Source organism: Ammospiza nelsoni, chromosome 2 (assembly GCF_027579445.1).
Source record: "Ammospiza nelsoni isolate bAmmNel1 chromosome 2, bAmmNel1.pri, whole genome shotgun sequence".
NCBI classification, from domain to species: domain Eukaryota; kingdom Metazoa; phylum Chordata; class Aves; order Passeriformes; family Passerellidae; genus Ammospiza; species Ammospiza nelsoni.
Window position 1 is genome coordinate 116,862,130 of NC_080634.1, and position 12,756 is coordinate 116,874,885.

The 12,756-nt window shown below is 48.0% G+C and overlaps 2 protein-coding genes across 2 annotated transcripts in view; both read left to right on the plus strand.

Annotated features, from left to right (window-relative positions):
- The first annotated feature begins 21 nt into the window (after positions 1-21).
- HMGN1 (high mobility group nucleosome binding domain 1) lies at positions 22-4,759 on the plus strand. Its single transcript, XM_059466574.1, has 6 exons — positions 22-203; positions 464-496; positions 606-635; positions 723-773; positions 2,524-2,658; positions 3,866-4,759. Exons 1-6 carry the CDS (start codon positions 189-191, stop codon positions 3,911-3,913), a joined length of 312 nt encoding a protein of 103 aa, XP_059322557.1. The 5' UTR covers positions 22-188; the 3' UTR covers positions 3,914-4,759.
- Positions 4,760-7,902: 3,143 nt separating this feature from the next.
- BRWD1 (bromodomain and WD repeat domain containing 1) overlaps positions 7,903-12,756 on the plus strand; it is a 49,750-nt gene continuing 44,896 nt past the window's right edge. The window contains exons 1-6 of the mRNA XM_059493507.1: positions 7,903-7,964; positions 8,078-8,136; positions 8,279-8,308; positions 8,490-8,549; positions 11,523-11,673; positions 12,458-12,556. Of these exons, the coding sequence (XP_059349490.1) occupies positions 7,907-7,964; positions 8,078-8,136; positions 8,279-8,308; positions 8,490-8,549; positions 11,523-11,673; positions 12,458-12,556 (457 nt within the window). The 5' untranslated portion in view covers positions 7,903-7,906. The remainder of the gene's footprint in view (positions 7,965-8,077; positions 8,137-8,278; positions 8,309-8,489; positions 8,550-11,522; positions 11,674-12,457; positions 12,557-12,756) is intronic.

The following is a 12,756-nucleotide window of genomic DNA, read 5'->3' on the forward strand; positions in this document are numbered from 1 at the left end:
GCCGATCCGGCTGGATCCTGTTGCGGCGCCGCTGGCGCTGCTGGGATGGGGAGGGGGGCGGCGGCTCCGCTGCGCAGCCGGGCTGGGGCGCGCAGGCGGCCGCAGCAGCAGCGCTCGCTCGCAGCAGCAGCCGCGCCACACCAGCAGGAGCAGCCGCAGCCGCGGGGGTCGCGGCCGAGAGCGTCGAGATGCCCAAGAGGAAGGTGAAGGCGGGCGGCAGCGAGCGGAGCCGCGGGGAGGGGACGGCCGGGAGCGTGTGGGGAGCGGGCTCGGCGGGAAGCGGCCGCGCCGCGGGCTCCGGTGCGGCTGGCGGTACCGAGGGCCGGCGCCTTCCCCTTGTGCTGGGGACGGGGCAGCGGGTGTGGGAGGGAGGCTCGGGGGGGCTCGGTGAGCCTCGCGGTCCGGGAAGGGGCGGGCGGGGGCCGGGGCCGCCCCGCTCGCTGACGCGCTCTGTGTGTTGCAGGTGACGGTGGCGGACGGGGACGCCCCCGAGGAGGTAAGGAGCGGGCAGGGCGGCGGGGCAGGCGGGGCTGCCCAGGGCTGCCCGCCCCTCACGCCCTTCTCTCTCTCTCTGTGTCCCTGTGTGTGTCCGTGTCTCCTCGCAGCCCAAGCGGCGATCGGCGCGGCTCTCCGCGGTAAGTGCCGAGCGGCGGGGCCCTGCCGGGATGGGCGGGACGCCGTGCCCAGGCTGGATCCCTGCCTGATTTATTCTCTCTCCTCAGAAACCCGCGCCTGCCAAAGCGGAGCCGAAACCTAAAAAGTTGCCGGCGAAGGTGAGAGTGAATTGGAAAAGGGAAGGGAGAGGAGGTGGGAGTGCTTGGGGGCACCGTGCTGGAATGGTTTTGTTCCTTGTGGGAACTTGGCTGAAGCGTTGTTTTGATGTGCTTCTGCCAGTATTTACAGGTACATTCCATCGCTGTGGCTGTAGAGCCTTGTTAAGCTCCAGGCATTGCACGGAAGCGTGGGCACGGATCCATGCGTGTTATATTGGGTGGAACTACCTGACTGTCAAAGCAGCTGCGTTAGGACATCAGGAGGGATTTCTTCACAGAAAGGCTGGGCAGGCATTGGAAAAGCTGCCCAGGGAGGGCGTGAAGTCACCATCCCTGGAGGTGTCCAAGGATAGGCTAGGATCTGGTTTGCCGTGCTCTGGTTGACAGGGTGGTGCTCAGTTAAAGTTGGAGTATCTTGGAGGACTTTTCCAAACTGAATGATTCTGTGCATAGCGTTGTATTTCATCTGTGTAACAAGAGGGGATAAAGCACACCTACTGATGTTTTAGAGCAGTGTCTTAGGACAGGCAAAAAATGTATTAGCCACTTAAAAACCACATGAGCTTCCATTCATGTGGTCAAACTTTCAGGTGTTTGTGTGTAAGAAAGTGGCTTTGTGTGATCTTTGAATTTTTCAGCACAGCTTTCACAGTGAAAATAAGTGAGGTGTAAAATTGTTTGGTTTTGGGGAGAATTAAAAAAGGCCTTGTGTCTGTTGGCTCGCTGCTGTTTGCGTTGTTAAGTGTTCCTTTGTCATCTTAAGCTTTTCTTAGTGATGTGTTAAAAGCTTTGGGGTGACCTCATCGTGACCTTTCAGTACCTGGAGGGAGTTGATAAGAAAGGTGAAGAGAGATAATTTCCTAGGGATGGAGTGACAGGGAAAGGCTTCTAACTGCCAGAGGGCAGGGCTGGATGGGACATTGGCAATGAGGAATTGTTCCCTGTGAGGGTGGGCAGGGCTGGGATGGAATTCCACCCCTGGATCCCTGGCAGTGCCCAAGGCCAGGTTGGACACTGGGGCTTGGAGCAGCCTGGGACAGTGGGAGGTGTTGGGGGTTGGATGAGATGATCTTTAAGATCCCTCTCAGCCCAAACTGTTCCGTGATTCTCTAACTTCAGATAAACTCATCATCTTTTAGACTTTCTGATATTTTCATTGCATTAATCCTATTGAGCAGTTACTGACCAGGAGCCCACCTTCATTCCAGTGCTCTGACTATCAGTGTGTTCCCACTCTCAGGGCTGTAAGCCTGAAGAATTTGGGGAAGCTTTCCAATGCTACCAAGCTGTAATTTCCTTTTTTTGCAGTGTTTGTGATGCATCTGCACTTACTGCTGCTCATTGATGTTGGATTTTCTGCTTAAAACTACTTCAAGCTATTAATTAACAAAGATTTTTTATTTGATTCATCAAAAAAAAACACCCTTTTTGCATCAACTTTATCAGTTTTTAAGACTTTCCTCCGTTTTTAAAACAATCTTCAGTATTTTTTCTAGTTGTGAGAAGTTTGCTCATTATGGAGTTACTTAGTGGGCTTTTTAAATGAATAATAATGAAGAAAAATATATTTTGGCATTTGAAGTATAGAAGTCTTGTGTTGTAATTATGTAATTCTGAAATATTTTATAATGAGTGATCAGGGGTTGTTGGTAGCTTAGCAAATCTATCTTTTTTGGTGTGTTTTTTTTGTTTTCAAGGTTTAGCTGGAAGATCATAACAATTCACTTACTGGCAATGTATTTCATTGCAGGATAAATCTGAGGACAAGAAAGCTCCATCAAAGGGGAAGAAGGGGCCTAAAGGAAAACAGACAGAAGAGACAAACCAAGAGCAGCAGACAAAGGACAACCTGCCTGCAGAGAATGGGGAAGCTAAAACTGAGGAGGTGAAGTTTGGAGTGCTGGGTTTGGGTTTTGCTGTTACTGAGAAGTTGGGGTGGATTTTTTGCTACAAAAGTTTGTTGACAAATGAAATATTCTTTTTCTTGGGCCTGGAAAAGAGTCTTGAGTGAAACCCAGAGGTGATCTGGGCAAAGTTGAGGTGCCAGACCTTGCTGGGAGAAGGGACAGGTTGGTGCAGGGACAAAGTACAACAATTAATGAGTTATTGCTGTGCCAGGTGAGTCTTGGCTGCACCACAGTGCCAGAGTGCCTGAACTTTTTGGAGTCATGGATCAGGTCACTTGCAGCATCCTCCACTCTGTATTACACTCCTGGATGCAGACATTGTTACAAATTTAGGCCAAGATTTTCAGGGATCAAATACAAGTGTGGTAATTATGGGCCTGGAGTTGGTGTCAGGTTTCTGTGACATTTTCAGTTCAGTGGAGTATTTTGGTTTAGTTTTGGTTCAGTGAAATATTTTGGTTTTTGTTTGGGAAGGTACAGGATGGTACTTCAGTGAGCTCTGGGGTAACAGTTTGTCATTGTCAAGCCTGCAGTGTGAAAAAGTTGTGCTCCAACTGCAAGTTCTTCAGCTGACTCATTTTTGGCATTATTGCAGTCTTTTAATTTGTGCTTGTAAAGCTTCAGCAGTGGAACCAAATTTGGCAGCATTCCCATCTGGGGTCCCTTCAGTTCACTGGTGCAGAGATTATGTAAATGTACAAGGAATGGATGATGATTGCTCACAGCACCCAAAATCCCAGGTGTAATTTTATGCCAAAGAGGCAGAGTCTGTCCTGTTGGATGCTATTGTTTGCTAAGAATTAAAATAGGGTTAAGATTTGAAGGATATTTGAAGTGTGGCACTGAAATTTAAAGGCATGAAGTGTTACCTCATGGATTTTCTAAACACCTCATATGTAATTGTAGCTGTGTAACAGCTGGAGTTTTTTCTGTCATAAAGGCAGTAATCCAATTAAAATTAAAACCCCTTGCAGTGTGTGTTTAGTTACAAATCAACATCCTGCAATCCATCCTGGTGGATCCAAGAGCCTTTTTGTGAAGCTTGGTTTAGCAGATCCAAAAGAAATCTGCAGGAACAAGTCAAGGTTATTCTGTGCAGGGTTTAAGGTGCATTAAAACTCCAAACTAATCAGAGCCACTAAAAACTTCCTGCACTGAATTGTTCTGCTTTTTTCCCCTTTCCAGACCCCAGCACCTGATGCAGCTGCAGAGAAAGAAGTGAAGTCTGAGTGACACCTGCTCCCACATCTGTAACTGGTGGTCCTTAAACCTTTCTTCTTGTACAATTCAGAGGAATATTTTTATCAACTATTTTGTAAATGCAAGTTTTTTAGTAGTTCTAGAAAACACGTTTTTAAAAAGGAGAGAATCCCGACTCAACCCATTTTTTTACATATTTAGATAAGTGTAAATGCTTTTTTTAAGTGGTAAAATCATGTACTGGTTGTCTGTTTTCTATGAAACCAGAAATTAACAGTGTGTTAATTAAGGAGAGGGCATTGAGGCCTTGATTAAGCCTCACATTCCACAGACTCCAAGGGACAGTTTTCTATCCTATAAAATGAAGCATAACACAGATCAGACTTTGGAATTCATAATGATGTGTTGAGAATGTCTTAACATTTTAGTTCTTTATCTTTCTCTGTGGTTGTACCATCAGTAGAATTGCTTATCTAATAAAACTGCTCCCTAGTGGTGGATTCCCTGCTGAGTGATGTATATCAGTGACAAAGTTATTTTTGGTAGTTGCAGCTTTATTTTTTTCCAACAACTTTGTAGCTGTGATGCAAAAAGATTGGAAACTTTTATTTTATATCTTTAAATACTGTCTTAAGTAAAAGTTTCTGCTTGGCAGATGGAACTTGTTATGTCAATATTTGAGATACTGGAACTTCACATCTAGTTTTCAAGGACAGCTTGTCTACAAAGATTGAGTGAAAAATATTTGAAATAGTGCTAGAAAAAAAAAAAACAATTAGTTTTTAGATTAAAAAAAGCTCTGTGAATAAAAACAATTGTAAAATTGTTGATAGTGTTTGTGATCACCAAACAAAAGCCAAATAAATCTTGATTATGAAAGGATGTTTCCATAGCTCCTGTATTGAGTGTGAACTCAGAATCTGAGTGCTGTGGTTTGGATTTGTAACTGTGTCCTTCAGAGTGCTAAAACTGTACCTTAAAGAGATGGGTGGCAGTTCAGGAGTGGAGAATTGCAGTGTGAGTCTAAACTTGCAGTTGGCAAGTGAGAGCTTTGTGCTGCTGCTGTTTGCTTTAAAAAAGTCAATAATTAGAGAGTCTCAGATGGCAGCCAGAAACTGTCACCTTGTGCTGGGAGGAGCCAGGCTCAAACAGAAACGTTTGTTCTTTGTTGGGTGTTTTTTCCTCTTACCCCAGAATTTGTTTATGCTCCTAAGTAACACCTGCAAGCCCAGTACCTGCTTCCTGTACATTTGTAGTGCCTTTTTCAAATTGTTGCAGTTATTTCTAAAAAAAGCCACTTCAGTTTCACCTCTAATTTGCTTTCTTCATCAATACTCTCAATTCAAGAAGAATTTTACCATTTTTATCTCTTCAATACTTTAGAAATCTTTAACTTTTCTATAGGAAGTCTCCCAACCTTAGAGCACAACCTGCTCCTGTTCCATTCCATCACAGGAATGTTCCTCACACAGCACACTTGGCTTTGGCTTCAAGTTTTTGGATATTTCAAAACTGGAAATTGATGCCACTTTTATCACTCACTTCCCCCAACATCCCCCTCATATTTGTTGGTTTAATTTAATAGTAACAAAATCTAGCTCTATGATATTACTTACTCTCTGGTTTTGGCAAGCTCAACCCACCAGTTAAATAAGTACTAAACTTGCAGGTAAATCCCCTAAAATAACCACTCATCCCTGCTTTTACAGTGTCTGTTTTTCATTTGTTTTGGGTCTCTGGTGCTGTGATTCTGTGCACTTTCAGCATTTCCCTCACATCTATCACCTACTGGTTAATTTATTGGAACTTCTCAATATTACTCTGTCCTGTGTGATACCAAATTTACTCTTCAGCTAAGGATTGGAGTGAGAGCTGATGCAGATTTGAATCCAGTGGAGCACAATCTGATCCAAAATACAACAGCAGGAGAACAAAACTTCTTTCTTGGAACATACTCTGTTGTCTTTGTGTAGTCCTAGCAGTTGTTTGGGTTAAGGGAATGAGACATAGAAGTAATTTACTTCAAGGTTCTAAAAATGCATTTTAAGGTACCAGAGGTGGGGAATTAAATAGGCAAAGACCTGGGATTTAAAATATAACACAAGTACAGCCATTGCTGGTTTTATCAGTGTTCAGGCTGGGCATGGCTGGGAAACAACGGTGGGAAAGAAAAAAAGATGAAGAATGGTTTGGGGTGGAAGGGAACTTAAAAATTATCCACTCCCACTCCCTGCCATGGCAGGGACACCTCCCACTGTCCCAGGCTGCTGCAACCCAGTGTCCAACCTGGCCTTGGGCACTGCCAGGGATCCAGGGGCAGCCCCAGCTGCTCTGGGAATTCCATCCCAGCCCCTGCCCACCCTGCCAGAGAAAAAAATTTCCTAATTATCTGATCTGAACCTGTAATTTTTCAGTGTGGAGCCATTCCCTGTGTGCTGTCCCTGCATCCCCTGGCAATTGTCTCTCTCCAGCTTTCCTGGGGCTCCTCCAGGCCCTGCAAGGCCACCCTGAGCTCAGCCCAAAGCTTCTCCTGTGCAGGTGAGCAATGCCAGCTGTGCCAGCCTTTCCTGCCAGCAGCGCTGCTCCATCCCTCTGCCCATCCTGGAGCCTCCTCACAGCCCGATGTCCTGGCTCCCAAAATGCTGCCTCCAGGAGCCAGGCTCGAGGTGGCACAGGCATGGGGGCAGAGCTGGTTTCTTTTTGGGTCAGTGATGCCAGGGGAGCAGTGCTGTGTGTGGGAAATGCCCCTCCCCAAGGTGGTGGTTGGGGACCCCCAGGTGCCCCCGGCATCCCGCACGGGGCTCTGCTGTCACAGCAGAGGCTGGGCCAGCCCTGAGCTCTGACACGGACACGGCATTGATGCTCCCCAATCCCTGCAGCCACGGCGCACACTGGGCACCACGCGGCACAGTGCACTTTGAATCACATTATCACAAAATCATTTTGCTTTGGAAACACTTCTGAGATCATCGAGTCCAACCTTTGATCAACCCCTTGTCAACGACCCACTTCCAGTCGTTCCTTGAACTCCTCCAGGAATGGGGACTTGAACACCTCCCTGGGCAGAGCATTCCAATGTTTAATCAAACTTTCGGCGAAAAAATTCTCCCTGTGTCCCAGCTGAGCCTGCCCTGGCCCAGCCTGAGGCCGCTCCCTCTGCTCCTGTCCCTGTTCCCTGGAGCAGAGCCCGACCCCCCCCCGGCTGTGCCCTCCTGGCAGGGACTTGTGCAGAGCCACAAGGGCCCCTGAGCCTCCTTTGCTCCAGCCTCAGCCCCTGCCCAGCTCCCTCAGGGATTCTCCAGCCCTTTCCCGCTCTGTTCCCTTCTGTGGATAAGCTGCAACCCCTCGATATCCTCGCAGTGAGGAGCCCAGAGCCGGACATGGCACACGAGGCAAAGGCCCTGGCCTGGCGGCACACGGCGTCCGCTCCGTCACCGCATCCCCCCCTGGAAACGGCTGTCGGTCCCGGGAGGGCTGTCCCGGGCTGGGGAGGCCGAGCAGCGGCGGCAGCACCGCTGTTCCCGGGGCCGACCGGAGCAGCCCCGCAGCCGCCGCCGCCTCTCCGCCGCCGCCACCCCTCAGCGCTGCCGCCTCGCCGCGCTCAGCCCCGCCCCGGTGCGCGTCACCGCCGCCTTCCTCGCGCGATCCTTCCGCGCCTCCGCCTCCCCTTCTCCTCACCCGCCGCCTTCCCCACCATCCCCCCCGCCACCCACCTCGCTTCCCTTCGTGTATATCCCCGCGGCCACACGCCTTCACCGCTGTTCCCTCGGCGCGCTCGAAGCGCCCGGTACTGCGGGAACTATTTTCCGCCGCCCCCCCGCGGGCGCTCCTGGCGGAGGTGTCGACGGCGGCTCCGTGGCGGGTGGTGCGGCGGCGATGGCGGCGGCGCCGCCGAGGCTGCGCTGAGGGGGGAGAGGGAGGGAGGGAGCGCTGAGGGGAGCGGGGGGGCGGCCGTGAGGGGAGGGAGGGAGGAGGGGAGGCGCTGACAGCGCCGTGCCGAGCCGGGCCCGCCGCCCTCAGCCCGCCATGGCCGAGCCTGCGGCCTCTTCCAGCTCCGGCGCGTCGCTGCCGCTCATTGAATCAGGTAACACCGCGGGCCGGGGTGAGGAGGTGCCGCCATCTTCCTGCCCCCCCCTCAGGATGGGTCACGGCCGCCCCCCGGCTCAACCCCCGTGTCTCTTGCCGTGTCTCTTACAGAGCTTTACTTCCTCATCGCCCGGTTCCTGAGCACCGGGCCCTGCCGGAGAGCGCTGAAGGTGAGTGCGGGGCTCGCCGGGGCGCGGGCACCCCGTGCTGCCCCTGAGGGCCGGGGGAGGTGGGAGCAGCCGCGCCCCCCGCTCCGGGGGAGCCCGATCGTCCCTTGTCCCTGACTTTGTGTTTTTCCCCTTCCCTCTGCAGGTGCTGGTGCAGGAGCTGGAGCAGCACCAGGTCTGTGTGGGCTCTGATGAAATCTTGCTGTAGTCAAAAGTTTCCTTTGCAAGTCATTCAAGTTTCTGCCGCTGTCTCAACTTTTCCCCCCCTCGACACACATTGTTTTGGATGTGGTCGGTAATCCCTCCTTTCCCCTTTCACCGCTCACGGTTTTTCTGTTTGTTTTTCTTTTATTTAGTTGCTTCCCAAAAGGTTGGATTGGCAAGGAAATGAGCATTATAGAAGTTATGAAGAATTGGTGAGACTTTTCTCTTTTAAAAAAACCCCTTTTTATTTACGGTGATGACATTGATGTTAGACCCCTCTACCTTTAAGAGTAGGCCCAAATCTTCACCTCCCTGTACCGTCCTGCCTCTGAACACTGGAATTCCTTTAGAAAGGGCCTTTAATTTCTTCACATCAGACTAACAAAAACACAAGCGGTGGTTTAAATTGAGGATATTGTTTACATAGCAGAGGTGGAGCTTGGCGTTGTGCAGTGGTACATGCCACTGCCTACATGCAGGCAGGAGCCAATCTCCAGCGAGGTTTCATTTCGGAGTTTCGGGCACCAGCTTGTGAGGCGCGTTGTGATTTGTCGGTATTTATTTTCTGGTTGGTTTCTTTCAGCCCCCTCCAACAGATTAGGAAATGAAATCGCTGTTCAGAAAGCGAGGGTTGGCACTTGTGGTGGCTGTGAATGTGCTCACATCGCCGGCTCCTCGCTGCTCGTGGCTTTGTTTCTAAAGTGCTGCAAGGATGGGGGTGATCTCTCCGCAGAATTTACTTTCTTCCCTTCCACATCTGGTGTGGTGTGTTCTGAATTGTTTTTTACAGAAGGCAGAGCTGTGTTTTGGGGCTTAATTTTGCTGTTTCTTAAGTGGCAAAGAGTTTGAGGGCCTGGTGGTGCCTGCCCTGCCCTGTGTGGTTTTTATCCTGATTTATTGTATTTGATGGTGTTTCCTTTAAAGAATTGTTTATCCTTGCTTTCTCCCACCTGAGGTTCAGGCATTCTGGGTTAATTGACTGATTGTTGCTGTGAACTCCCTCTTGTGAAGCACTTAAAGATCTCAGGCTCATATTTGCATAGAGAAGGAATGAAGTGTTGTTTAAAACACTTTCTTAAGGATTTCAGCATTGCTTGACATGATAAGTGTGATTCCATTTCCTCTATTTGTTGTGGTCAGTTGAGCAAGGAAGGTTTTAGATCAGTTTTTTTAAGTCACTAAGAAGCCTGGCCTTGCTAAACAGGAATATTTTCAAGCTCTGACTTGAATTTAGGCAAGATGAAAGTAGGATTAGGCTTAGAAAGAATTGTTGGGAGGTTTTTTTTTAGTTGCTTCATTGTTGATTTCTTGTCCCATTTCTTCTGGCAGAAAGCAGAGTGTTGGGAGATCCCATGTGTGTGTTTTCCTGATTTCAGGGCTGCTTTTTAACTCTGATTATTCTGAATACACAATTGTCAAACTAATTCTTCAACATGTGCTGCCTCTACTTCTTTTTTCCTGCACAATTTAAATGAAATCTCTGCTCAGGGCAGCAGTGTTTAAGAACATCTAAATTAATATTCTCAGAGTTTTAGTTTCTGGTTTTTGAGGGGCTCTGGGAACCTCTGGGAACCACCACAGACAAATCAGTCATGTGCTGTAATTTTTTCTATTCCACTTTGCTCAGCGTGGAATTGCAAATCTTTAAAATAACTGTTCCTTCCAAAATCCCAGCAAAACTACTTCAAAAAGAAATGAATTGCAAGGGGTTGCATTTAGAAAATATATTAGAAAATATATTTATTGCTGATGGCAGGCAAGCAAAAAGGGTTTTGGTGTTTGGCAGAGAGCAGGCTGACCTCTCTGTCCTGGGTGTTGTGGCTGGCACTGCTCTGTAGCAATTCAAGAGTCAAAATTGATAAAGAAATTCTGTCAAGCTGCATTTTGTATTCTTTGGGCTACCAGATATGTTTCTTATCATCAGCCTTAAGCATCTGATGGGCTGATTTGCTTGGACAGGTTTGCCTGTGGGGTAATGGGAACTTTTTTGTGATGTTATCTCCTCCCACCCTGCCAGGAGCACAACCTGTGCCCCACAAGCTTTATACCTGCATTTTATTATTAAAAACAAGTGCTAGGATGTGACTTAAATTGTGCTTTCTGAATGCTCTGTGTGCATTTGGGCAACTTTCTGACAGTGTGTGGTATTTAATTTTTAATTTTATTTTAATTCCCAGTGTTGTGTGAGCAGATCAGCCCTGTTGGGTCATCATCAGCCCTTCAAGGGAGCAGCATCAGCAGCAGGAGCTCGTTCTGCCTGTGCTCTGAGGGAGCTGGGCAGGAGCCACATACCTGAGCTGCTGTGGCCTGGGAGTTCTGGGGCTGCTGCAGGAGCTGCTGGGGTGACTGGTTTGGCCATGGCCAGCTCACACTGCAGGGAGTGTGGGCTGCCAATCCCAGCTCCTTCACACCTCCCCAACAGCTTCAGTTTATGGTTCTGACAGTTTGCTCCACTCAAAGCTGTTTAAACTCTTACTTTGTGTCTTTAATTTCTACATTATTGTCTTGATAAGAATAAGGATTTTTTAGATTAAAAGGGGGAAAAAATCATCAAAACCCTCACACATCTGTTCTTGTCTGAGACATCTCAGTGTGGGTGGGGTGGATTTTTTTTTAGGTTGCTTGATGCAGATAGTGTGGGATCATTGCTGAGTGTAGGGAGGAATGGTTTGAGCCCTGGTTTAAGGAAGTAGGGCAGGCTTAGGTTGGTACTGGTTCTTCAAGGAAACTCTTTCCAGAGAGGTTGTACTCAAACCTGCTGGTTTGCACTTCACTGAACAGGTACCAGTGGTAGCTGCATAAATTCTTGTGCATGATCTTCAGTTCTGAGGGTTTGTATTTTATTTCTTATTTTTAGTACAAATCCCAGGGTGAATTGGGCAAAGCCACTCAGTGTAGGGTGCCTCACAAGTGGGTGCCACAGGGGTGATTCCTGCAAGCTTCAAGTAATAAAATACTGATGTGCAGGAGTCACTTTACTCCAGTCATTTTTACTACAGCTCTCCCTGGCTTGCAGAATACCCACTGAATTTACTAGATCAGAGCTTAACAGAATTGATTTTCTCTGTAAGTTGAACTTAAAAAAAAATATCAAAAATATCAAGTATACCTGTGCCTATTGATGCTTTTAGATCCATCAGTTCTGAGTGTACCATCCTAATTTTTAAACCTTAAATTTCTGTCAGGTGCTGTCCAACAAACATGTGGCTCCAGATCATTTATTACAGATTTGCAAACGTATTGGCCCCATCCTGGATAAGGAGATCCCACCCAGCATTTCCAGAGTGAATTCCTTGCTTGGGGCAGGGAGACAGTCCTTGCTAAGGACAGCAAAAGGTAGGAAGTGTTCTTTATGTGAAATGGGGGTGAGTCATGGCATGGGTACAGGGTTAGGGTTTGGGGAGTGCTGTGAGAAAGGCAGGGCTGATGCTGTGGAAGGGAAATCCCAGAAAATCCCAGAATGGTTTGGGTTGGAAGGGAACTTAAATCTCATCTCATCCCATTCCACCCCTGCCATGGGCAGGGACACCTCCCACTGTCCCAGGGACACCTCCCAGTGTCCAGCCTGGCCTTGGGCACTGCCAGGGACCAGGGGCAGCCCCAGCTGTGCCTTCCCCACCCTCCCAGGGAAGGATTTTTCCTCACATCCCATCTAAACTCATCCTACTTCCCCCTTGTCCTTTCTCTCCAAGCCTTTGTGAAAAATTCCTCTCCAGCTTTCTTGTAAATCCCCTTCAGTTACTGAAAGATTCTTGAGATCATCTCATGAAATAACTTCACATTATTAACTACTCATTGCATTCCTGTAGAAATATTCAGGAAAATGTTAAAAATCAGTTGGAATTTTAGTTTTGTGTCACGTGAACTGCAGGGGTACCATAATTTAGGAGTAATTTCACAGTTTGCTAGTTGGTTGTGTTGGTTTTTTCTCCTTCTAATACTATTAAATGGATTTTTCTCTTTAACTCTTCATTGTTTGTGAGAAGTTTTGAGGCAGTCGGTGCCTGGTTTTTCAGTGGGTTCAATCCTGTGTTTGAGACCAGACTAGATGGGCTCTTTGCTGTGTTTTGGAGCTGCATTTTAAACAAATATTCATTATGAATTTCAACTGTTGTTGCAGATTGCAGGAGCACAGTTTGGAAGGGCTCTGCATTTGCTGCCCTGCATCGAGGCAGACCCCCTGAAATGCCTGTGAACTATGGCACCCCCCCCAACCTTGGTAAGCTCCTCTCACCTCTCCCCCTGCTGCTGAGCACACCTAAAATATAAAAATTACAGATACCACAAACCTGACTTTATGAAATCTGACAGTAATTTCTATAGCTTTTTAATATTAATGACAATTGAATAAACCCAGGTTTTAGAGCAGACATGTTTGAAACATGATGGGATTCCAACCTTGGTAAGCTCCTCTCACCT

Excerpts from the sequence above, each read along its gene's own strand:
- HMGN1 (XM_059466574.1), top strand. Across the intron at positions 774-2,523 it reads CTAAAAAGTTGCCGGCGAAG|GATAAATCTGAGGACAAGAA; the intron begins GTGAGAGTGAAT and ends ATTTCATTGCAG. Across the intron at positions 2,659-3,865 it reads GGGAAGCTAAAACTGAGGAG|ACCCCAGCACCTGATGCAGC; the intron begins GTGAAGTTTGGA and ends TCCCCTTTCCAG.